We start from the raw sequence: 23,924 nt of genomic DNA on the forward strand, positions 1-23,924 counted from the left end.
TTGCAGCCTGTGACTGTGGATGGGGCCGGAGCCAACGCGACATAAGGGACATTACGCTGTGGATTTGTCTCTTTTAATGGGATGCACTAAACGGAAATGTCTTCACAGAGAGTTATTTAACACATGGACGGTCTGAGAAAATCAACTGCAGACTTCACTGGATACATGTTCATTGCACTACAGCAGCCACTAGAGGCTTCTGACTCCATATCAGTTATAAATAGTAGGATTTTTCTGAAGCTGCAATACAAAAAAAAGGTAAAATCACAGAAGAAATTGATCATTCAGAAGCTAATTATTCGAAAATGACTATTTAAAATTGCTCATCACATCACAATTTGTCTCCATAGGGATTGCTTCGCTTGGAATCTTCCACAGTGTTAGACATGGGACGATACTGAAATTTAGTGTCACTATTATCATGGTCAACATAATAGTAAGTAACAATAATATCATGATGACGATTAAAGTTGCTGACAGTTTCAAAATGTTACGGATACAATGAACTGTAAAGCGCTTTAGGTGTCTTGAAAGGTGCTTTAAAAATGCTATTATTAATTAATTAATTGATTTTAATGTTATGAATAGGTTCTATGTTAAACCACTTTTATATAATTGTCTACACTTTTTATTACGCTAAACAGTATTAAGAAAAAGTTTCAAAAGGAGCGCTTCCTGGACCTCCAGAGGATAATACACAGTAGATAGAACTCAGTGGTGCTCTTTGGAAAGGGAAGACAATTTAAAGATGCACTCACTGGGTAAAATAAAATGCCTTTATTAATTTACGGCATGTCTTAATGGACAACTTACAAAGTCCCGACGCGTTTCAGCCTTAGGACAAACCAACGCTAAACAGTATTATTGTTTATTGTCCCATCCCTACACTTCAAGGCATTAAGCTTATCATTCTCCATAGAGACAAGCAGATGACGGCACCAAGCCAAGTTCCAGTTCAGATTTGTGGAGCACAACACTACTCACACTATGACCCCATGTTTTTTGAGGCAATAAAAAGACACATGTATTTCAATAAATGGAAATAGGTTTAATGCAATACTGTGGAACATTCAGGGCCAAGCAATATCTGCATCAGGACAGGCAGGCGGCAGACCCTGCTTCGGAACTGTCCTTAGTGCACTTTTAAATCACTGCTAGTTGAAGTATAGCAGAATCAAAAATGGTTAATGTAAATGGTTGTAGTAACAATATGAAGTAATAGTTGTGTAGTTGGAGTTGTAATGAAGGACATTCTTGCTGTGATGTTGCAAAATATCTGATTATGTGCCAAATCAGCCACAGAGAAAAGCAGTGTGAAATTAAGAATGACTTTTACGTATTTGGCGCTGTCCCTTTAAGACTGTGGGACTGTTGTGATTGGCCTGAAGGATGTTTATGAGCAGTGATCAGAGAGGGGTCCCGAGCAGCAGGTAGCCCCTCCTCACTCCTCTCTGCTCCTCTCTCAAGTCCAGGTTCAGTCCTGGCACTAGTCCTGGTCTAGTCCTACTCAAATCCTGCTTTAGCCTTGGTCTAGTCCTGATTTAGCTTAGTTTTAGTCTATTCTACTTTATGTTTAGTCCTGGTTTAGTCCCAGTCTTGGTCTTTCACTGGTCCAGTCCTGATCAAGTTGTTGCTCAGACCTGGTCTAGTCTAGCTTTAGTCCTCTTATAGTCCTGATTTAATATAGTCTGGGTCTGGTCCCAGTCCAGTCCAACTTGGGTCCTGGTGTAGTCCACAGAGATGAGTTCAGTTTCAGAGCCCTTGGTGCGGGGGGGCAGTGGCAGGTCGGGCCCAAAGAGACACAAGAGTGTCCGGAAGAACTCTCGGAGACTGTACTCCTCATTCCCGAACCACCAGGGGTAAGTTATCTGAGCATTTCCTCCAGTTCATGTGATTAGTGTAAAGCAAATCTAATCATCAAGTCCTGTTTGTAAAGTAATGTTATTTACAAGTCTTTGAAGTGCATCATTTAGTTAATTTTACTCTTCATAGTAGTATTCATCAGCTTGTATTGGTTTGCAGTTGTAAATCTATTATTCAATTGGTTGCAGTTGTAAATAAAGCAAATACTTACTTAGAAATTATAAAAACGGGACAAAGTTGGAGCTTTCTTAAATAGTTTTTAAATGGGCTATGTGTTACAGTAAGATAACCATTATTTTGTTTTGGAAATAACATTCTATTGTATAAAAAATGTGTTTTCATTGCCACATATTGAAACTGTTATGAAGTATGAAGTCTGTTCTGTAGCATCAAAATGCAGTTTGAAATTTTAGAATTGTCTATTGTGTGTGCTATGTTTTATGTCTTATGGCAAAATGTGACAAAAACATAAACTAATAATAACTGGCCTTATTTGCTTTTCTAAGTTTGAAATAACTGAGGAAAACGTATGCCACACAATACATATTTTCAGTCTCTCAGTGTCTACTCTCTCCTAAAGCAATGCCTATCTTCTGAAAACAAAACTATCAATATTATTATGGTACATAAAAACACAGCAGCCACATTTGGTTTTGTCTTTTGGTCTAATTTGTTAATACTACACTCAAATATTCTGCATGTTTTAGAACAAACAACAAGTCTCAAATTATAAAATATATGTAATAATAATGATATTATAATACACTTTGTTTTTCTGCATATTGGTACTATATAAATAAACGTCACTTTCTTGTCTGTGTTATTCCTCAGTCATCTAGGTAAAATCCATAGATAAAGAAAAATTCAAGTCGTCAATTGGACAAAAGTTTTTGAGTGTTTTGTGTTCATCGAAACGGCTTCTTCTGATTTAATCCTTAACTTAATAACTTTGTGACTTACTTTTTTAACACTGTATTTTTATTTATTGATTGAATTGTTCATCAAAAATTAAAAAAAATTCCTGTCAGCTATTACTATTACTTATTATTGTCCCAAAAGTAAATTGATATGCAACAGTGTCAGACGTACAGTATAATATAATGCAATAATAAACTCCTCTATACATTCTATGTTCTTGATTAATTTTATCTCTCACTTGTTGCCCTCTGAGCTGTGCCTTTTCGTTTCAGCTCTTCAGACGATGAGGACAAAGAGGACGAGCGCGTGGAGAGCGATGATCCTGAGGAGATGTTCCAGAACATTCAGCACCAAAAAGAAATCATCGCCAACATCCGGACCAGGCCCTGGCCCATGAGACGCAAACTCAAAGTGCTCAAGTACGTCTCTCGCTTCACTTCATTTACATAATGACTCTGGTCTCAGGTCTGTGCTGTTGTTCCAACCACTCTGAATATATACGCAGTGATAAATCAGGTTTAAATCAAGTTCTGGTAAATCAAATTTTATAAAAGTCTGGGCCACTGCCAAAAGAATTCAATTATTAAATGCTATATCATAACAAGGTCTTAAGCCAAACTGCCAAACTACTTAAAGGTGCAATACTTCTCTGGCGCGGAGGGGCGCTACCTGCCTGTCTCCATGGAGATTGGTTGACTATTGGTTGGTAAATTGGTTGGTTATTGCTCTGCCATGAATGTTTCACAGTAGCGGAGTGCAAAAATATCGATATATCATATCGTTTATTGTGATAATACAGTATCAATATCGTGGACTGCTGTATTGATATCGCCAAGAGTATTTTTTGGTATATTTTACTAAAATATTTTGTTAAAGCACTATAGTTTTCTTGCTTGTTCAGAGGAAGGAAACTTGTTTATGTAACACATTTGACATATTGAGCTTATTTTTTTATCATGGGTTTTCTTCTTTCATTCTTACTGTCAGTGGGGTCTCCTCTCCACAGATCTGATCTGTAATGTGGCCTAGTACTTGCATCACCTGCTTGTCTCCATGGAGATAGGTTTACAGCCATACTATGAGACCGTGGTACTGTGAGGTGGCATACCCTCCACCAGAAAATGCGAATAGTGCACAGTGATTTTAGTGAACTAGATCACATTCAGACTGTTTTTATTCAAATTATTTTAATAGTTTTAAATATAAGCCAACATGTAACTTATTTTCAACACATTTAAAACAAATAATTACCTAAATAAAAATAAGATATATTAAATAGATTTATGGATAACCATTTTCCCCCCAAATTACACTTATCACACTTACTACACATACTATTATACTTCAAAATCCTTTTAAAAACATTGTGTAGTTGTCCAAATGTCTTTTTTTTCCCCACCCACATCTTGGCCTGTCACAAATTTTGAAGCATGATTTTGCTAAAGAGAAATATAATGATAAACACTAAAACAATAAAACAGGATAATCCCACTAAACCATTTTTAAATAGACAGTATAATTTAAAGGCCTGAGCTACAACAAACTATTAGCATAATATTAGTATAATCGCATATGTGTGGGTCTACTGTGGGATTATAATATAGAATTGTGAAAAAAATACTTCGTATTGAACTGGATAATGAAACCATAAAAGTTATTCAACCCTCTACTGCTCAAATCTTATTGTTTTACAACTAAAATAGCAAAAATCTCCCTATTATTGTGAAGAAAATGTACAAATGATAAATATTGAATCCCAAAATATATTGTTCCAGCTTCCATATATTGAACTATTATTATGACAGGCCTACCCATATCCACACAGATTAACCCTCTGGACTATGATGAAGATGAAGTGTTTGTAGTATTTAGCGATGGGTGATTATTGAAACAGGTCCAGCTCCGTTAGACCAGAGCGTGTGGAGGAGAGAGAACTGGAGATGTGCTGAGTAATGCGCCGTGGATAACAGCTTTTATACGGGCAGTTTGTTATTAGGACTCTAGTTTTATTACAGTCATCAGGAAGAGCCACTGCAAGTCTGCATTTTTACACCGCTCTAATCTGCGCCTGTACTTCTGTGATTACTCCCACTGCAGTAACGAGCAGTATTTTACTTCAAAAATCAGAGATACTGCAAAAATGGGTTTAATCATAAAGGCTTATCTGGTGTTTCTGAATAATGAGTTTGCTCTGCTGGGGAGAGACGCTACTCAGGTTTTTTCAATTATAATTTATCAAGTAAAAGTAAAAAAAATAAGCACTTGGGGAGAAATATAACCAAACAAAAAATTTATGGAGATAGTTGTACAGAGAACCAACAAAAAAAAAACAGTGGCATTTGTGTGTATTGAGTATTCAGATCAGAGAATCAATCAAGTTTATTTTCAAAAGGTTTATTTTCAAGAGTTTCAAGAGGTTTTTCAAACTGTGAACACATGTTAGGCTAATACTGTTTTCTTATTGCATAAGAAGCTTGAGAACAAAAACATGATATAAAAAAAATTACAGTTCAACATTACAATTGTATGAGTAAAAGCAATATTTGATTTGAACTGTGACCTGTATCTTGGGACAATGACAGGTCATTATATCTACATAACATTACCTGGCCAGTCAGAACCACACACTTTTTAAAACGTTACAAAGATGAGTGGATCTGGAGCTGTATCTTGTCTCTGTGATTTCAGAGGGTGTGATTGATAGGTGGATTAACCAATCAGAGATCATACAGGTTAAAAATTAGGAAAATACAACATAGAAACAACATGGATTTTCACAAAATCAAGATCGAAGCACTAAACTACTACTTATCTAAGGCAAACGAAGTTTATATTTCGTTCTGAATGTTACAAGATTTTTTGAGAGGAGATGTCTTCCACATTTGAGAGACGTTTTACAAATTAGCAGCTCTGGTTGGACCGTCTCAAGTTTGGACGGATGATTTTCACGCTGTATGGTCCGAATCCAGCCCTTTCTGGATTCGAAGGGGCTGTTTGGTCAGGCAATAAACTGCATATACCCTACCTTAAAACAAAAAATTAGTTAGTTAGCTAGTTATGCTTTTGATACATTTGATGCTACTCTTGAAGGTAACACCAACTTTTTCAAAATAAATGTAAATTACTTTCCACTTGCTTTTATATGTAGACTTTTGGGTCTCAGTGCTCTTGCAATCAATAATAACTAGACTATCTTGTCATCTAACCATCATAATATCGTGAATAGAGTGTATTTTAAGATGGTTTGGTTCAATAATGTCTGAAAAGTAAATGTGAGAGGATAAGCTGCTTTCATGACTCTGTCTCACGCGCTGTAAACCTCAGAAATACTTTTAATTTATCTTTATGGGACCAGCCAGCTGCAAGGGAATTAATAAAGTTTGTCTGGCTGTAATATTGTTGATAAAATGTAGAAGCTCGTAATATTCAGTCTGATAGTCTGAAGTTGTTATGTGTGTTATGTTGCTATTAAAAACTTTATTTAGACTTACGTAATGGAAAATGTTATGACTTGTTTGTACAGCAGATATAGGATGAGGCTGTTGTCTGCAGTGTAAGCAAAGAAGTAACATTTGTGCACTTTTATATAGATTACGCCAGTCCCCTTTGACTATGTTTCAATCTTAACAGTGCAGTCTGTATCTTTTCTGGTGGGGTGTCTGCCACGTGTTTGTTTCCAAGAAGATATTACATTACCTGGAAGTAAAAATTTGTTGATGCCATACTATGGAACATTCCTGGCAGAACAATCACATTTCCATGGAGAGAGGCACGTGACAGTAGCCAAGCTGGTGCCACCTAGTGCCTCCGCTCAATTTCCTTTCTCTCCAGTGACTACATCAGGAATTGGAATACACTAGACGGTTTGCAAGAACCCTGGAAGTCCGAGTCAGGGCACCAGCCAATCAGTGAAGAGCCATATATTCTGTGTTGGCAATGATTCCCGAGATCAAGGATTTAAAGCCAGAACAACAAGAATGTTTGGTGAATTTTATCAAGAGGAAGTACGTTATTGCCCTTCTTCCTACAGGATTTGGCACATTACATACGTCACGACCAAATAACAACGATTGGTTAAATTTTAAAAAGTACCCGCCTACTGTCGAGTGAACAAATTCCAATGCTGCGAGGTCAGATGGTTTCTACAAAGTGAAACCAGCTGATGAATCAGGCTAAAGTGACAGATCCTCATCAGAAAAGCTACATAGGGCATCTTTATGTTAAACTTGTCAAAAGTGAAATTGTCTATAAAATGCTAGTGTTACAGTGACTTAATATATAGTAAATACATAAACTTTGGCACTGGGAGATACTCATAGTTTGATGAGTGTAGAGTGTGATAAAGTGGTATAATGTTTACTGTCCCCACAGGGAGATTTAGTTTTCAGAGCTGTACAAAAGGAGCTCAGTTTCAAAGGACTCAATCACAACATGACACTGAGGAGACATAAAACAAGTGTGATATGTAATCTGAACAGAGCAGGAGGAACTGGTTTGCGATGATTGGTTGGGAGGCCGAGATGCAGGCTGTGATTGGGGATAGAATTGTTTGTAAAGAATGGAAAATACTTCTTCTTGTTTTATTCTGTGCTATAAATTTGGTTTTGTTATGCTGACAATAATCACAACAGCTCATTGCTTCATCTGCATCTTAAATTTAGTTAAGTGGGTTGAATATTTTGCTTATTTATTTGCATTGTTTGCCCCTATATTTAAAAGCACAATATGATTTCCTTTATGTTTCAGACAGGCCAGAGAGATCGTGCTGAAGTATGAAGGCAGACTGACCAGGACCAGAGGATACCAGACTGCAGGAGCTGACGTGAGTATCTGAGAGAGACCCAGTACTCTAATACCTGGGGGAAGCTATTCAGTCACATTATACAGTGTTTCCCAAACTTTTTTTCTGGGGACCCATATTTTAAAAGTCCAAACCTCTGCACCCCAAGTCAATCGACATTATTCGCAAATCACAAAATAAAGGTGGATTTGACCATTATTGAACATTAATGAGGATATTTTATTGTTGACTCTCTCTGAACATTTAGTATTACTCAAGTTTTAAAATATGAAAAAATGTGTAGCCCACTTCTTTTTCTTTTCAGCATTCAATTGAGTCAGCAATATTGGAACAAAATAGTCTGTAGAACTGTGTATTTCAGACCTACACTCACATTGTAACAAGACGACCCAAAAAAAAATCTCTTGTGACCCACCTGAGGATCGCCACTCAGTCTTTGGAAAACAATGACGTAATACATATTAGATATCATTCTTCTTTTGAGATGTCACAATCAGTGATCTGAGAAGATAATTTGAGGCACAGTGCTTTAGTGACTAATACTCATGCCTCACAACAAGACGGTCTAAGGTTCAAATCAACAAGTTGCTCGATCTGCACTGAAGCTTGGGTCAAATGTAGATGATGGATTTCTATATGGAATACTAAATTTACCTGACAGGAACAACAAAAACTTTTCCTAAGTTTTCATTTTTTTTCCACATACATACTATATATAAGTGAACTGGGAACTTAAATGAATAAACTTCATCTAAATTAAACTTAATACTCCTACTCCTTTTTGATTTTTTGCATTTTGTTGTACCTGCTTAAACAAATAAAAATGAATGAATGAATGAATTGAACACTTAAATCAGAAAAGTAATGTTAAGTTAAAAAAATAAAATGCTTACATATGCACAAAAAACAAAGTCTCCGCTGCAACAGGAAAATTGAAGGCAGAGCTTTTAAACACACCAAAATGATTTTAAATGACTGCTCCTTTCGTTTGGCTGAAACTGTAGCTAACTTTATCTTCTTCAGTGATTTTTCCTCCTCTCAAACAGACAGGGCACAGGGCTGCAGCTCCACTGGATTTATAGGCTGTTGTTATGGCTGAGTTTAATTAAAATGTTCAGGCAGCTCAGCCCCATTAGAATTAATTGACTTTTAGTGAGGGCCCTTACTATGAATTATTAATTCAACTGTTTGGCTTCAAGTTAATTGAAAATTTAAAAATATCGACCTAAAGCCGACCTTATCATGGGTAGTAATCCATTTCTCAATTCAGACAGTATGACTCAAACTCCAACTTCAATCTGTGAAGTCACTTGGTTTGGGAGACTAGAGTAAAAAACATGCACCAATTTCAACAACTTAATGATTTTACAATGTTATTGTGAGACCAAAAAGAAAGTTTTAGTAAGATTTGCATGAGAATTTTCTACATCATTATAAACAATGATTTATTTGATGAGCTGTTGTAAAAACTATAAGTGGCAATTGTATTTCACTGCAGAGCAAATAAAAGATCACTGCACTTTGCACCATTAGAAAAGCATGGTAAATATAAATAGATTAAGTTTATTTTTATACGTTTACATTTAAATAAGTCTTGTGATGTGTGATCTACTGTGTCTAAATTATTTCCCTTGTGGATCAATAAAGTTTGTCTAAATTTACATCTAAAATCTAAGTTACGTTAAAATAAAAAGCTTTTGACATTGACATAATCATAATCTGCATGAAGTGTATGATGTGTGGAGAAAATGTTGTTTCTTTGTTTTTTCTTGAAGCTTTTGAAGAAACTTTCTCGACTGCTTTACAACATTGTGGTCTTGTTCATCCCCTGGGAGGTCAGGATCAAGAAGATTGAGAGTAAGTCAATAACACCATAGAACTGTATTGACTATAAACTTCTGCCAAATGTCCTAGTGCCACCTTGTCCATTACAAACTACTTTATTGCTTGAGTACCTTAGTTTGACCTGTTTTAGGTCATTTTGGGTCGGGTGTGGCCTCTTACTTCATCTTCCTACGGTGGCTGTTTGGCATCAACATCGTCCTGACCATCATGACTGGAGCCTTTATCGTGTTGCCTGAGGTCAGTAATGAAAATGAAAATGCTACAAATATTCACAATCATAGTAATTGGCATTTTAATGGTCGCAATTAGCAAATCCCAAAGACTGCTGTATAAACTATAGACTATAACTCTTAATAGGTATATTTATAGTCTTTAATATGTTTAAAATCTGCTAATTCAACCATGTGTCAAATGTTAATTTGCTGGATTTTAAAATGTAAAAAATGTTTGCCTGTGTAATCCCTGACTTCATAACTTTAACCTTATCCAGTGCAGAACATTTTGATGTTTTTGTTACATTAAAATATGCAGTATTATTTAAAAATTGGATTGATTTAAAATAAAAACAATCCTAAATTAATTCAGTGCTATAATTTATCCCTATAACTCTGAACAAAAGAAAAGATGACCTAAATGTATGCTAAAATTACATCGCATTCCTATAATCCTCGTGCCATTGGGGTGAATTCTGTGAAGGTTTAAATATCCAGACAGACATAAAAAACAGTTTGATCTAACCCCAGTGACATGTAGACACAGCCAATTTTCCCACACGTGATTTACTGTGAGCCCTGCGCCTCTCGTCTGTAATGGAGCTAACCTTTCCCAGTGTCCTCGAACACATCACGGCCTTATCTCTCCTCTGCTCATTGAGTTTTATTGTTCTGGGTGGGTTTGTGCTGATACAAAATTTAACACAGACATCTCATTCCCAGAAATCAAATGCAACCAGTGGGAAAATAAAGTATGGCTTGTCTGTAATACAATTTCAAACTCCCAATTATGCCAAAATATGCGATAGGGGATAAGAATATGAGGCAAATGTAAAGAATGCAGTTTTAAAATTGACCCTTATGAGCTTTAAGCCAGGCTACAATGTTGTTACCTCATTAAAAACATACCTGCTTTGCGTTTTTGCTTCATTCACATGTTTGAGTAACCCTTTATTATTAGTCTGTCTACATCTCCAAAACTCAAAATGCTCTGTTCCACCTTGTGATGTCATGAAGTGGTAGTTTTCAGGTTAACCTTTTACTTTTAGTTCAGTAGGTTTGGTTAGATTGGCAATTACAGGACTGAAATCATCCAAATGATTCTAGTGAAGGTGTATGGAGAGAAAAACTCAACCTAAATATGCAGTTTGTGCGGAAATGGAAACCCAATGTGTGTATAAAGTGGTGAGTAGTTCATTGACGTAAAACTTTTAAGTGCACATTGGGAGTTGAAAATTACATTATAATTGGGTTCATTGACCATTTAATAATATTTGCTGTGTTTTGTTTGTAGCTGTTGGCCGGAGCTCCATTCGGGACGACCCGGAGTAAAACCATCCCCAAAGAGCACCTGGCATCAGCCCAGGACCTGGACACCATCTGGTCGCTCGGGGCAAGTCTCTTTGTCTTTTACACTTCTGTCGATAGCTCTTTAATACACAGACAAAAGACTATTAGTCCAACATTACTTTACTGCCTCCTTGACCTTCTTTGACCACTGCAATGAGCTGATACAACCTTCACTATCTCAGCAAAGTCAGCAGGTAGTTTGGTTTCAATATTCACAAATCAAGCATAGCATTACCGATCTAATGTAAAAAATAAAAAATAAAAAATGCTGTATGTTAGTTTGCTATCAGTGTTTTGCACATTAATCCAAAGGTTGGTAATTTCATTCCTCCTCCCCTTACCAGTGCATTTTGTTGTGGCAAGACACTTAACCCACTTTGCTTACTGTCCTCTCACACTTGAGTATTGATGTAAAGCTCTTTTGTGTTAATCATATAAATGAAAAATCAACACCCAGACAATAACTGATAATAAATCTAGTATTAAAACTAATTACTCAGCAAATGTTTTAGCAGGTATCAAGACTGAAAACAACAATAATTTTAGAATCTATTAAAAAAAAACTACTTAAAGACCACTTGGTAATACTAGACATTATACTATTTTTTTCAGTTTTAAATAAAATAGCTTTTTGTATTGCCATTGGGGTGTTGAAATAAACACTTTCTCCTTAGTATCTAAATAGACTAATTTTTTGTATTATTACAATACTAGGTAACCAGTTGATGTTTTCAAAATTTAATAACCTTTCTCGCCTCTCACTTTTGGCTGAAGTCAGGGTCAGACTTGCAAATTCATGCCGTCTCTAAGGTGTCATACATTTTTGAATGATTTTTTGTGGTTATTCAATTGTTATTATTTGCAGGTTTATATTCCCTCTATACAAAACAAGTGCAAATTTCCCCGGTCAAAAGACATCAGCAGAAATTGCATTATACATACTTATTATGTACCATACTTAAAAAATTTACTAAGAGTATACATATTGTGTACATTTCAAGAACATATACTACAATGAAAGGTCTCTAGGTAACAACTGTACAATAGAGTCAGATCTCAATTTGGTCAGTAGATTGGAAAAATGTTTAATAATTATTATCTGATACGGTGGCTACATCTTTATTGCATATCCATCCACCAAGGGTTCTCATTGTAGTTATGATCTTTCATTGTTTTAAATTCTTTTGATTGTGTAGGGATATCTGCAGTACTCTGTGTTGTTCTATGGATACTACAGCAGTGTGAGAAAAATCGGCAGTGCAGGGTACAGACTGCCCCTCGCCTACTTCCTGGTTGGGATGGCCGTATTTGCCTACAGCTTCATCATTTTGCTCAGAAAGTAAGACACTGAAGATATTTGCTACCATGAATCCATGTTTTAAGATAGTGTTTTTTTGTACTGTATGAATTAGTTTGAATTTATTTTTAAAGATCCTTCCTATATTATGCAAATTTAACTCTTGTGAGCTTTAAGACATGTTATAATGTGGTTATCTTGTCAAAAACATGTATGGAATTGTGTTTCATTTAGTTGTATTCACACATGTTTGAGTAATCCTGCATTAGTCTGTCCACAGCTCTAAAGATCAAAATAATCTGTTTCACTTCTGTTCCACATCTACCTTTCAGTTTTAGTTCAGTAGAGATCGGCAATTCCAGGGCTGAAATTATCTAAATGTTTCTAGTGAAGGTGTATAGAGTTTAAAACACAGTGGAGAACTCAGCATCTTCAAAATGTGTGCCAAACGATGTGTGTAATGTGTGATTTCTATTTTCAGAATGGCTAGAAACTCTCGTCTGAGTTTGGCGAGTGCATCAGACGAGAACTTCACCTTCTGCTGGAGAGTGTTCTGTGCCTGGGATTATCTGATCGGAAACCCAGAGGCAGCGGAGAGCAAAGGGGCTGCAATCGTCAACAACATCAGGGTCAGGCCTCAATATTCACTGTTTATCTGCGACATTTTGAGAACTTTTAACCATTCATAAGATAATGCATATTGAGGTGTTAATTACTATGGTATTATTACTTTTATACATTGTTTATACACATTCTATGTTTTTATATATTACATGATTATGACATGTCACTTTAATCTTACAGGAGGCCATTTGTGAGGAACAAGAAAAGAAGAAAGACACCAGCCTGTAAGTGTTTTTACATGAAACAGATTAAAACAGTTTATAGTATTCAAATATGACCTAAAAGCGTAGTATATATTCACATTTACACATAGAACCCATCAAACTTGGGACTAAACTGGGATTAATTTCAGAACTAATCCTGGGCTAGACCAGAACCAAACCAAATCTATAAACCAAATTCATAGTTTTTTAATATATTATTTTTTTCAGACTAAGATTTAGGTTGCTTTCATACCTAACAGTTTCAACTTCTTACTAGCAGTCTTCCTCAGAGTATGAAAACAAACTAAATCCTGGTCTGAAAAAATAATTTATTAAAATCAATTATTGGAAGACCAGATGAACTACACTGTACAAGATCCATAGCATCTTATCTACTACAGCTCATTTAGTATATTCACTTAATTTGCTCTTGTGTATTTCAGAGCCGTCCTGATCAGCCTGAGGATCTTAGCCAACATCCTGGTTCTTCTGTCTCTCGCTGGCAGCATCTACATCATTTATTTTGTGGTGGACCGCTCTCAGAAATTGGAGCAAGAGAAGCCCGAGCTGACTCTGTGGGAGAAGAACGAGGTACAGCAGCTATAGGAGCGTTATTGCATTATTACATAGAGTCCAATGGAATCAATAGAAACACAGAGGGATGGGACATGTGCACTGTGGCGTGGATGCTGCTGTCAAGGCTGTTTGAGTCATGTTTGAGCAGTGCTGGGCTACAGATAATGGCTTTTAAGTTTGGAGATGTTTCACTGTCAAACATCTAACTGTATTGTTATTGGTCCATTGAACAGTCATTTGTTTAAAGGGTACATCTTCTGATCTATGTGATAATGTTGTTTCCTCATCAAAAACATACCTGGAGTTGTGTTTTGTTTCGTTCAACATGTTTAACACACAAATTCAGCATATTTAGGCTGAGTTCACTCTGCTCCTCCTTGTAATACAGGAAATGCTCTACTGTGTTTTTAAACTTAATACAAATTCACTAGAATAATTTTAATGATTACAGCCCTGGAATTCCCAATCTTTACTAAACTAACAGTGAATTGTAGCTGTTAACTTGAAAACTACCATTTCATGATATCACATAGTGGAACAGAGCATTTGCTGCTTTGGTGATGTAAAAAAAATTATAATAAAGGATCATTTAAAATGTGTGAATGAAACAAAACACAACTCTGTGTTTTTGAAGAGGTAGCAACATTATAACATGGCTAAAAGCTCACAAGAGTCAGTTTTGTGTAATATAGGGCCTTTAATTTATATAACCAAATGTCTTTTCATTATAAAAAACATTTGCTGTGGCCATACCAAATTACAAATGCCAGATCTCTTGTGATCTCAGAAGTTAGGCAGAGTTGGGCCTGGTTGGAAGAGTTTGAGGTTGTGTCCTTAGGCAAGACACTTCACCCACCTTGCCTTGTGAATGTGGTGTGTGCATAAGTGTTTGTGGTGGTCAGAGGGGCCAGTATCACAGATTGGCAGTTTCACTTCCATCTGTCTTCCCCAGGGAAACTGTATCTACACTTAAAGCTTAACACCACTGAGTCAGGAGTGACTGAATACTACAATGTAAAGTGTTTTTGAGTGCCCCAAAATTGCCATATACAGTACTTTTCAAACAAATGTGTTATTATTGTCACTGTGATATGCATATGACTATACAGAATGATTTATAGAATATTAATTTAATGGCTATTGGCATAATTTAATTTCATATTCTCTAAAGGTGAGTGTGGTGGTTTCCCTTATCACTATGATCGCTCCGTCTGCGTTTGAGTTGGTGGCTCAGCTCGAGATGTACCACCCGAGGACCTCTCTGCGCTTTCAGCTCGCCAGGTGATAAAAACACTCCTCACATTATACACTAAATTTCCTTCAGGACCAATCAATCTATCTACATATATTCGACAGTCTAAGCTATGTGTGCTTAGAAATTACCATATAGATGTTATGGTTCTCCACAGGGTCCTTGTTTTGTACCTGGGGAATCTCTACAGTCTCATTATTGCTCTGCTGGACAAGGTCAACAGTATGAGCTCTGCAGTAAGTACAGAAAAATTTAAATATATCATGCAGAAACCCATATTGTAACACCATATACCATATATATGAGCATGCTATAAATGTGTATGTATTTTTTCTGCCATTTGTTTGAAAATTAAATTAATTTATCTCCCAGAAATACAGGATGCGCAGTGCTCTAGACATGCACGTGCTGGTATGAATGTCAACTTGAATTTAAAGCTGCACTATGTAACTTTTCAGGTGTAGTTTCTGACACTTGCTTTGCCTAGAATGTTCTCTATAGGTGAAACTTATCTAACCTGCTTTTGTGTGTGTGTTGTATATGTTAAGTTCTAAAAATACATCGAAAAACTTGTATTCTTTGTGTGAGAATTAGAGAGAATTATTGTATTTTTGAGCAATAGAAACGCCTGTAATTAATAAATGCTACATAGATGCATTTAAAATCACACCATGGAACATTCCAGGCAAAGCAATAATATCTCCATTTTGGTTAATAATTTCTACAACAAAAATACACTTTTAAATGAAGGTGTTTTTAATTTCAGATTCCTGTCACAGCCTCAAATTGGACGGACTCGAGCTCGTTCCTGGCTACAATCTCACAGCCTGAGGGCATGTCCACACCGGTGCCCAGGAACATTAGCGCTTTAGCTACTGTCGCGACTGTTTTGGACCCAACCAACACCACCAGAGGCAGCATCGCACTGGCGCTCTCCAACCAGACCTCTGTGTTTGAGAAGAACAAGCAGGATCAGTGCTGGGAGACCTACGTGGGACAGGTGCAAAATACCAAAATACCTCTCTCAGTAATACACACTGTCCATATCAATTAAATGTCACTGCAAGATTACAATATATATACAAGTAGTCATCCAGGAATTAAGTTAAAGTTTAAATTGAAGTTTAAATGTGTATTTAAAGCATTAAACGTTTAAAATAAGGACAATTTGATGCTAATCTTTGGAGACAGTGCCACACATGCACACTCAAAATCAGATTATTAGATTTATGTTATTTGTAGGGATGTAACGATATCCAATCTCCAATGATATGCATTTCACGGTACAATATTTATTGCGATATTTGTAGATAGGACATGTTTCTGCTTTTAAAATACCTTGACAAGATTTTGGTGTGTGTTTTGGTCATAATCCCAAGAATTCAAGTAAAAAAACATATTTCTTCATGTTGTCTGCACTGAAATGAATCATGGGAAATGTAGTTCCCTATGTGTATAAGCTGTTGCTACTGTAAAACCATGAACTTGTAATTCGATATATTGTGACAGCCCACGATATTATTGTGAGACTTCTGACGATGCGATATTACGATATTTCAGTTATTGTTAAGTTAACTAGTTATCTGAGTTGTAAAATCTATAAATTATAATCTGGTTTCTTTTTGATCATGGTCCCTCTGATAACTCGCTAATCAGAGGTTAGAGTTTGTATGTAATTCAATTCATCTTAAGGTCCAGAAAATGGATAATAATATTTCTGTGTGCATGTAAACAAAACCAGAGTTGTCATTAATGTAACTGTAATACAAATATTATAGTATAGTGTTAGTTCAGAATTGGATATAAGAAATAATTGTATGAAACATCTTCAAAACCTAATCCTGATTCTACATTTGAAACCTTTTCTTGATATGGGACTATCCTGGTATTGCTGTTAACCCTGTGCTCTGTAATTTGCGCAGGAGATGCTGAAGTTGTCCATTATCGACATGATCTTCACTGTGGCCAGTATTCTGCTCATTGACTTTATTAGAGGGCTGGTGGTGCGGTACCTGAGTGACTGCTGCTGCTGGGACCTCGAGAGCAAGTTTGTGTGTACACAGTTAAATCATTACAGGTGGTTTTATTGCTAAGAAATACCTTGAAAAACTGGCATTCTGACTGTGAGCGGTAGCTTGGCCTTGTTTGTTTGTCTCCGTGCTGATAGAAAGGTTAAATGCCATACCTTGAAACATTTCAGACAAAGCAATAACATATCCATGGAGAAAAACAGGTTGATTGATTAATTGATTTCGGTCGCAGTTATATTCTGACATTTCACAGACAGTCATATTTAACATACGCAGACTGAAAAGGTGTAGTCTGAAGCTTGAGCCTATTATGCCTTTACCCTTTATTCCTTTGTCAGAGCATCATGTTGACACCAGTTCATATTCATAAATACATCAAGAGAAAACAAATCAGTAACAGTACAGCAAAATACTACAGCACAAACTAAGTCTCATAATTCATGTATCTGCCCAGAGTTAAACATTTAAACTGCTTTATAAAATGGAAGAGAGTGGTGCGCAGTTTTAGGTTTTCTGTACAAATGTTCCAGAGCTCCACCCCTTTAATATAGACACAAAATTTCATGTTTGTTCTGATTTTCTTTTTGATAAGCACAGCCATTCCTCTGAGCTCATATTGGCTATTTTGGATTTTTAACATGTTCTGTAATGATTTTGACAAGAGATTGTTGTTTACTTTGAACATGATTTTCAAAGTGTAAAGGTCGACAAAATCATAAAATTTCAGAGTTTGAAGGTTTATAAATAGTGCATTGGTTGGTTCATTGTAAATTGATAATGTGATTGCTCTTATTGCCCTTTTTTGCAAAGTAAAGATTGGATTTGTATTAGTCTTGTATGTACTGCCCCAAAACAGATGGCAGACCCTCCACCAGAAAAGATACACAATGTTAAATCATTAATGTTTAAATTCTGTATTGTTTTTATTTTTATTCCTCATAGCCTTTTTAATATGCATCTCCACTCACATCCTCTTATGATTCATTATTACTGCACAGAGACTCGAGTGGTGATCAATGTTTACACGAGTTTAGTTTATTTAGTATTTCAGTAGAACTTGAATCATTGCCACTAATCATTTTATAATCATTTTTTCACTCTGTAGATATTATGATAATGCAAGAAGCAAATGTGTAACTCTCCAACAGATTAGTTTAGACTATGAAAATCCTGCCATGGTCTCATTTAGTGTACACATTTCTATCTTCACTGCATATCTGTGAAGTTTTTATTGCCACTTTTGATTTAGTGACAGACAATTAAGTATCTATTTGATGTGTCTCTTTTCTAGCCTGAATACGGGGAGTTCAAAATAGCTGAAAATGTCTTACATCTCATTTACAACCAAGGCATGATCTGGTGAGTGCTCTACTGAAAACACTGAATTGTATCTGTCAAACCTGCTGGCCAGTCTCAGTGACCCTGCTTAAATCTTGCAATAATATGTCCATTACTTCTTTGTGCTCCACTGAACTGTTTTCTCTCCAGTCATTTCTAAAATGTCACCTTGCTACAAATAAAGTAGTAATGATAAATAGCATTGGTCTGTGAATGTAAGGTCAAGTATTTTTTGATCTCAAGGGAAATTCAAGTTTTGTTGCAGCAACATTTACACTGCGCTTCTCAGTTGCTTTTGTGTCTCAGTCAAAGGTCTCAGTGCAATTTAACGGGAGGACTGGTCAGGTAGGGTGAACAGATCTGTGACAGGGCAGTTTGAGGAGCGGAAGATCCAAAAGTGTCCCTCCTCTGTGTCCTGCAGCATCACACCAGCCTCCGGGGGAACCAGGTGAACACAACAGGAAAGGCCTCACTTTTACTTTGCCCTGGTGTTTTGGTTGGTGATGAAATGGTTAAATCCCTCAGATCTTTCCTCTGTTTGGTCTTCTGCCACATCTGCTGCCACATATGAAGAAAAAAGCCTGTAGCATCTCAAATATCCATAGCTAGATGCTTAGCTTCTTAAAGTTGGTTAAAATCCTAATCCCAAAAACTTGAGCTTGAAAAACAAAAAGTTTCTCTTATGTAGGTGTAGCTTATATTTGTCTTGATTTTTTTTTAGGATGGGGGCCTTCTTCTCTCCGTGTCTCCCTGCCTTTAATGTGTTGAAGCTGATTGGTTTGATGTATCTAAGGAGCTGGGCGGTCCTCACCTGCAATGTCCCACATCAGCAAGTGTTCAGAGCATCAAGGTACATGTCACTGTTTTATTTTATTTTACTTTATTTATCCTGGAGGTCACATTGAGATTCAGAGACCTGAGACTCAGAGGCAAACTGTTGTGTCCTTGGGAACTCTACCCATGTTGAATACTAGGGATGGCTATTATATTGGTTCCAATATTGGGAATATTATTCAATAGGTATTGGTAATAATACAGGGCTGTCCCAGATATTGGCAGTGGTGAGATATTGGACAATGTCGCAGATATTTGGCACCAGCTTTTTGTTATACTGTCATGAGTTTCTGTGTGATGCTTGAGTGCTTATTAATCTGTCATTAGAGAAGGAAAATGGCATAGCACAAACTGTGTTTTCCAGTTTTCCCCCCAAAGCTGTGGATTTTAGTAACTGCTGATCTGTAAAGCTGATCACATGAGCAGCTTGAGACATTTGTCACGGTGAGGGACAGGAGGACACTGGACAAACTGCTCTCCATCATGGACACTCCTGCTCACCCACTGGACCAGACTATAGAGGGACCGAGGAGCTCATTCTCCAACAGGCTCCTACAGCTCCGCTCAAACAGTGAGAGACACAGGACAACATTCATACCATACTCCATACAGATGTACAACAACTCAGCCTTGTGTAACAGATAACCCTATGTCCTTGTCTAAGTTTACGTACTTTGAATACCATCAAATGAAAGAGCAACTGCACTATTATGTTAGCTTCTAGTCCATATTGAATAACTTTGGTAACATCTGATTTTTGCTTGTTCTCCTCAGATCAAATAACTTCTACCTGGCGATGCTGCTCTTCATGCTGTTCCTGTGTATGCTGCCCACCATCTTTGCCATCGTCAGATACAGACCCTCTCAGCATTGTGGCCCATTCAGGTACTGGTACATGCTTTATTTAATTTATATGAACATGAATAAACCTTTTTCTTCTTCTTCTTCTTTTCGTGAGAGATACAAAACAGTCTTAAGAGCCCCTAGGTTAGATTTCATTTTGAAGGTAATGTCCAAATGCAGATGTACCCTAATGTTTATTTAATAGTTTTCCACAGACATAAATATATGAACAGTTTTGTAAGGATTTATTTTGATGTTGTCCATACATTTTAAAGTAGTAAAAGTAATGCTTAATTATATTTGGTCCAAATCAGAGAAGTAAAAGATGTGATAAACAAATCGGAGTACCAGTATAAATGAGTTTTATAACATTTGGGGAATAAACAGAATTATAAGATTATTTGATTTGTGTAATGGCATTGTAGTCACTGTAAAATGTGTATAGTAAGAGTATTTATGTATGGGTTTCAAAGTGGTTAAAAAAAATGAGGTTCATTGTCATAGCAATTAACAATTCAAAACAAAATATCCTGTCTTTTGAACAGTCAAAAGCCTATAATTGGAATCTGAAGTCCATTTATATGTATTTGTTTCAGTGGCCAGGAAAAGATCTACGACATAATTTCAGAAACGGTTGAGAAAGATTTTCCTTTGTGGTTTGGTAAAGTCATGAGCTACGTCACCAGTCCCATCGTAGTGCTACCTGCTCTTCTACTGCTCTTGTAAGTCTATCAAATACTTAACAACCGTATATTCATGTTAAAAATGTACATATAATCTGATATTCCTCCTTTGTTTTAGCATGCTCATATATTACCTGCAGTCCATCGCTCGATCGCTGAAATTCACCAATAATCAACTAAGGCTACAGCTTCAGACGGTAACTCTCTATTATTTCTTTGTAAAAGCTATTTTATGAGACAAACACAGCACAATGTCCTCTCATTGCACTCCACAGTCTGTTGCAGCTTGGTGAAGTAATATTATAAATGCTCTGTGAACGACATCTAGTGGACAAACCTGTCAACTACAAACAAGCTGTTAAATTCTGTAGCTGCTTGCATGCTGTGTTTCTTGTTTTTTAAAGATTGTAATATTGTGTAATATTTGCATTGTTGTTTACAGGGAATTGTTAAGGAATAGATGATGAGATAATGCAAAGTTTAATTCGTAATTACACGGGACTGTAAGGATAAATAGTTAGATTGATGTGTTCTGTTTTAGTGGAACAGTAGTTGTGGTTAGCACTCTGACTTCACAACATGAAGGTCTGGACTACCTGGCATCCTCCTGCTAAGGTAGTGCTGACCAAGCTTAGCTCAAGATCTAGAGATGGGTTACTCCACTCCTGACAGATTACTCCTGCAGCATTGCATGGGCCAAATGCAGAAGACAAATTTCCCTACAGGGACAATAAAATGAACCTTAACCTTCTGTTCTGTTCAGGAGCGGACAGAGGATAAGAAGAAAGTTTTCCAGATGGCTGCAGGTATCTTCACTGTAATATTTGATCCATAAACTCTTGTTATGTATGTATTTGTAATGTAAAAACCTAATAATAACTATAGATATAATTCCTCAGCCCGACTGCAGGCCCCGGAGCCTACCGCTGATCCGAGCACAGAGCAGCAGGAGAGCGACATCACCAGTCACGAGGCGTCCATCCAAACCCCGTCACCACGGAGAAACGGCAGCGTCACCAACTTTCAGTCTCCTGTTCGCCGTGGCAACAGCATCAGGACCATCACCCAGTCTGCCTCCAGGTCCGAGCTGAACCATGGGGGGGTACCAGGGACCTCCCGAAGTCCATCAGTGTCTATCCTGCCCAAGCACAGGCTGGAGCACAGGTGAAATTTTACTTAAATCATTCTTAGAGTTGTATTGATTATTTTGTTAAACTGTTCATAGAAATTAATTGGACAATAATCAAGTGGTATAGGAGAGAACCTAAGTTACTAGATTATTGTAGAATCAAAGTGTTAACAATGTAACAAACCTGGAAAGGCTTTCAGGTGCTGTTTCAGACTCTAACAGGACTCTTGTTCTGTAAGTTCTGGGAATATAATTATTGGCATGTTAGAAGATAGTGGCTTATTTGATTGAAGGCATGTGGTAGAATAGTTTGCACTCCTAGACTGCATGGCAGTAGTTTGAAACCTGTAGCATTACACCAACCAGCCACAATGTTCAAGCATCTGTTTTTGTCTGACTGTTTTACTGCATCAGAATCAAGTTTTTAAAAAGAACCCTGATCCTTAAAGATTGGCACAGATAATCTGCTTTAGTTTACAAACTTTTTTGGAAGTTTCTGGTTTGGCAAGCATCACACTGAAGCACTCAAAGTTACAAAACATATTTTGGTGCTGTTCAAAACAAAGGTCAGTGCTGGTTGGTGTATAAAACACGTAAGACATGCTTAACTTAATTACTTGTGTAATTAAGTATTTAGAAGCATATTTTTGTATCTCCAGACTTTAACTTTATCTCTTTGCTCTTCCCTTTTATAACAGGCCCCCACCATCACATAGTGGTCATAGTGGTGCTAGCAGCTCCTGCAGATCAAAGTCCTACCACCAGGTGGTGTACAGTCCTCGTTATTCTGACCACTTGACCTCTGAACCTGTGTACAGAAAGACCATCCACACGCTCCATCCTGTGGAGAGGATCATCACAGCTCAGAACTTTGGGGGCCGGAGGGGTCACACTACGAGATACGTCATCGTCAATGAACACGAGCCACGGAAACACCTGCTGCGCTCGGCAACCAGAGTCCCACGACACTACCTGATGGAGGAGCCCGCTGAGATCCTGGAGCTGTACCCACGAAACTTCAAACGCTACACAGCCCGCGCACTGCACCACCAGCCACACCTGCACCGAGCCCACCAATCACAGCACAACCTGAGTGAGGAAGAGGAGGACGAAGAGGAGCAGGGCCCCAGCACCAGGAGGAGGATGCCTTTAGGAAAGACCCTCAGACCCAAGTCTCTGTCTGACCTGAACCAGCCGGCACACTTTTACATCGGGGAGCGGGCTGAGAGCCAGACCTCTATGGCCAAGGGCCCGTACGAGGCGCCAGAGGAGGAGGAGGGAGAGAGGGACTGGGGCGAGTTAGAGCGTAAAGCTCCTTCTCAGGGCAAAGCCAGGGGGGTGGACCAGGTGGTACGCACCCGGAGGTATGTGCCCTCTTCAGTGAGGCACAGCGGGTCCCCATCCAGAGGCAGACATGTGGAGGCTCACGTCAAACCAAAGACCAGGCCCAAAGTGGACACCGCTCTGACCGAATCTGACTCAGCGTCTGTGGCCTCCAGCAGTGACCAGCAGAACAGCAGCGTAGACCAGTACATCCAGGTCATCCACAACAAGGAGCGCTTTGTGAAAGCAGATGCCCGCCACGGAAAACTTGCCAAGAAGAAATCGAAGACCACCTTTGACCCCAATGTCACTGAGGTCAATGATCTGGTCTGTTCCAACGTTTGACTCATGAGAATCATTAAGAAACTATGCACAAGATGTTTAACATGTACTACGCCTCATTGATTCTGAGCTATTTATTTTATTTTATGTGTTCTGTTGTGTTAATGTTTTCATTTTTGCATAATATGTAACATGATTTAGGATGCACTGTGCTGTACTTGGTGTTCTGATACATTGTACTGCACTTAAGGCCTCACCTCAGATGTTGTTTCACAATATAAAAGCAAATGGTTTGTTCCCATCATATACAGTACTGTAGACAGTAACCTCCTATAAAACTATTGTGATTTTGTTTGTAACACAACTCTTGCACTTTTGAAGAGATTATGTTTGAGACAAAAAGAGTTGTGCACTAGTAATTCTGTTAGGAAATTAAATTTCAATGTCTGTGAACATTTGTAAAGTGAATGTATTTATATTCAAAGTCTAAATACCTAGATTTACAAGTAAAATATGTTTAT

At 37.4% G+C, this 23,924-nt stretch overlaps 1 protein-coding gene across 1 annotated transcript; it reads left to right on the forward strand.

Annotated features, from left to right (window-relative positions):
- Positions 1-1,740: 1,740 nt before the first annotated feature.
- On the forward strand, positions 1,741-23,653 carry LOC110173039 (transmembrane channel-like protein 3). The gene is made up of 22 exons (XM_055154718.1): positions 1,741-1,859; positions 3,054-3,200; positions 7,528-7,603; positions 9,358-9,439; positions 9,558-9,664; positions 10,934-11,032; positions 12,186-12,328; positions 12,768-12,915; positions 13,091-13,134; positions 13,557-13,704; positions 14,861-14,970; positions 15,099-15,177; positions 15,708-15,941; positions 16,864-16,992; positions 18,263-18,330; positions 19,031-19,159; positions 19,918-20,028; positions 20,583-20,708; positions 20,788-20,866; positions 21,433-21,475; positions 21,569-21,833; positions 22,497-23,653. The coding sequence occupies exons 1-22, from the start codon at positions 1,741-1,743 to the stop codon at positions 23,464-23,466; spliced, it is 3,456 nt and encodes a 1,151-aa protein (XP_055010693.1). The 3' UTR covers positions 23,467-23,653.
- Positions 23,654-23,924: the final 271 nt, after the last annotated feature.

This window comes from Boleophthalmus pectinirostris, unplaced genomic scaffold (genome assembly GCF_026225935.1).
Source record: "Boleophthalmus pectinirostris isolate CB_2022bp ecotype Guang Dong unplaced genomic scaffold, ASM2622593v1 HiC_scaffold_19, whole genome shotgun sequence".
NCBI classification, from domain to species: Eukaryota; Metazoa; Chordata; class Actinopteri; order Gobiiformes; family Gobiidae; genus Boleophthalmus; species Boleophthalmus pectinirostris.

Coding starts and splice junctions, on each gene's coding strand:
- LOC110173039 (XM_055154718.1), top strand. CDS start 1,741: ATGAGTTCAGTTTCAGAGCCCTTGGTGCGGGGGGGCAGTGGCAGGTCG. Junction 12,916..13,090: donor CAATCGTCAACAACATCAGG/GTCAGGCCTCAA, acceptor TTAATCTTACAG/GAGGCCATTTGTGAGGAACA. Junction 20,709..20,787: donor CCTGCTCTTCTACTGCTCTT/GTAAGTCTATCA, acceptor CCTTTGTTTTAG/CATGCTCATATATTACCTGC.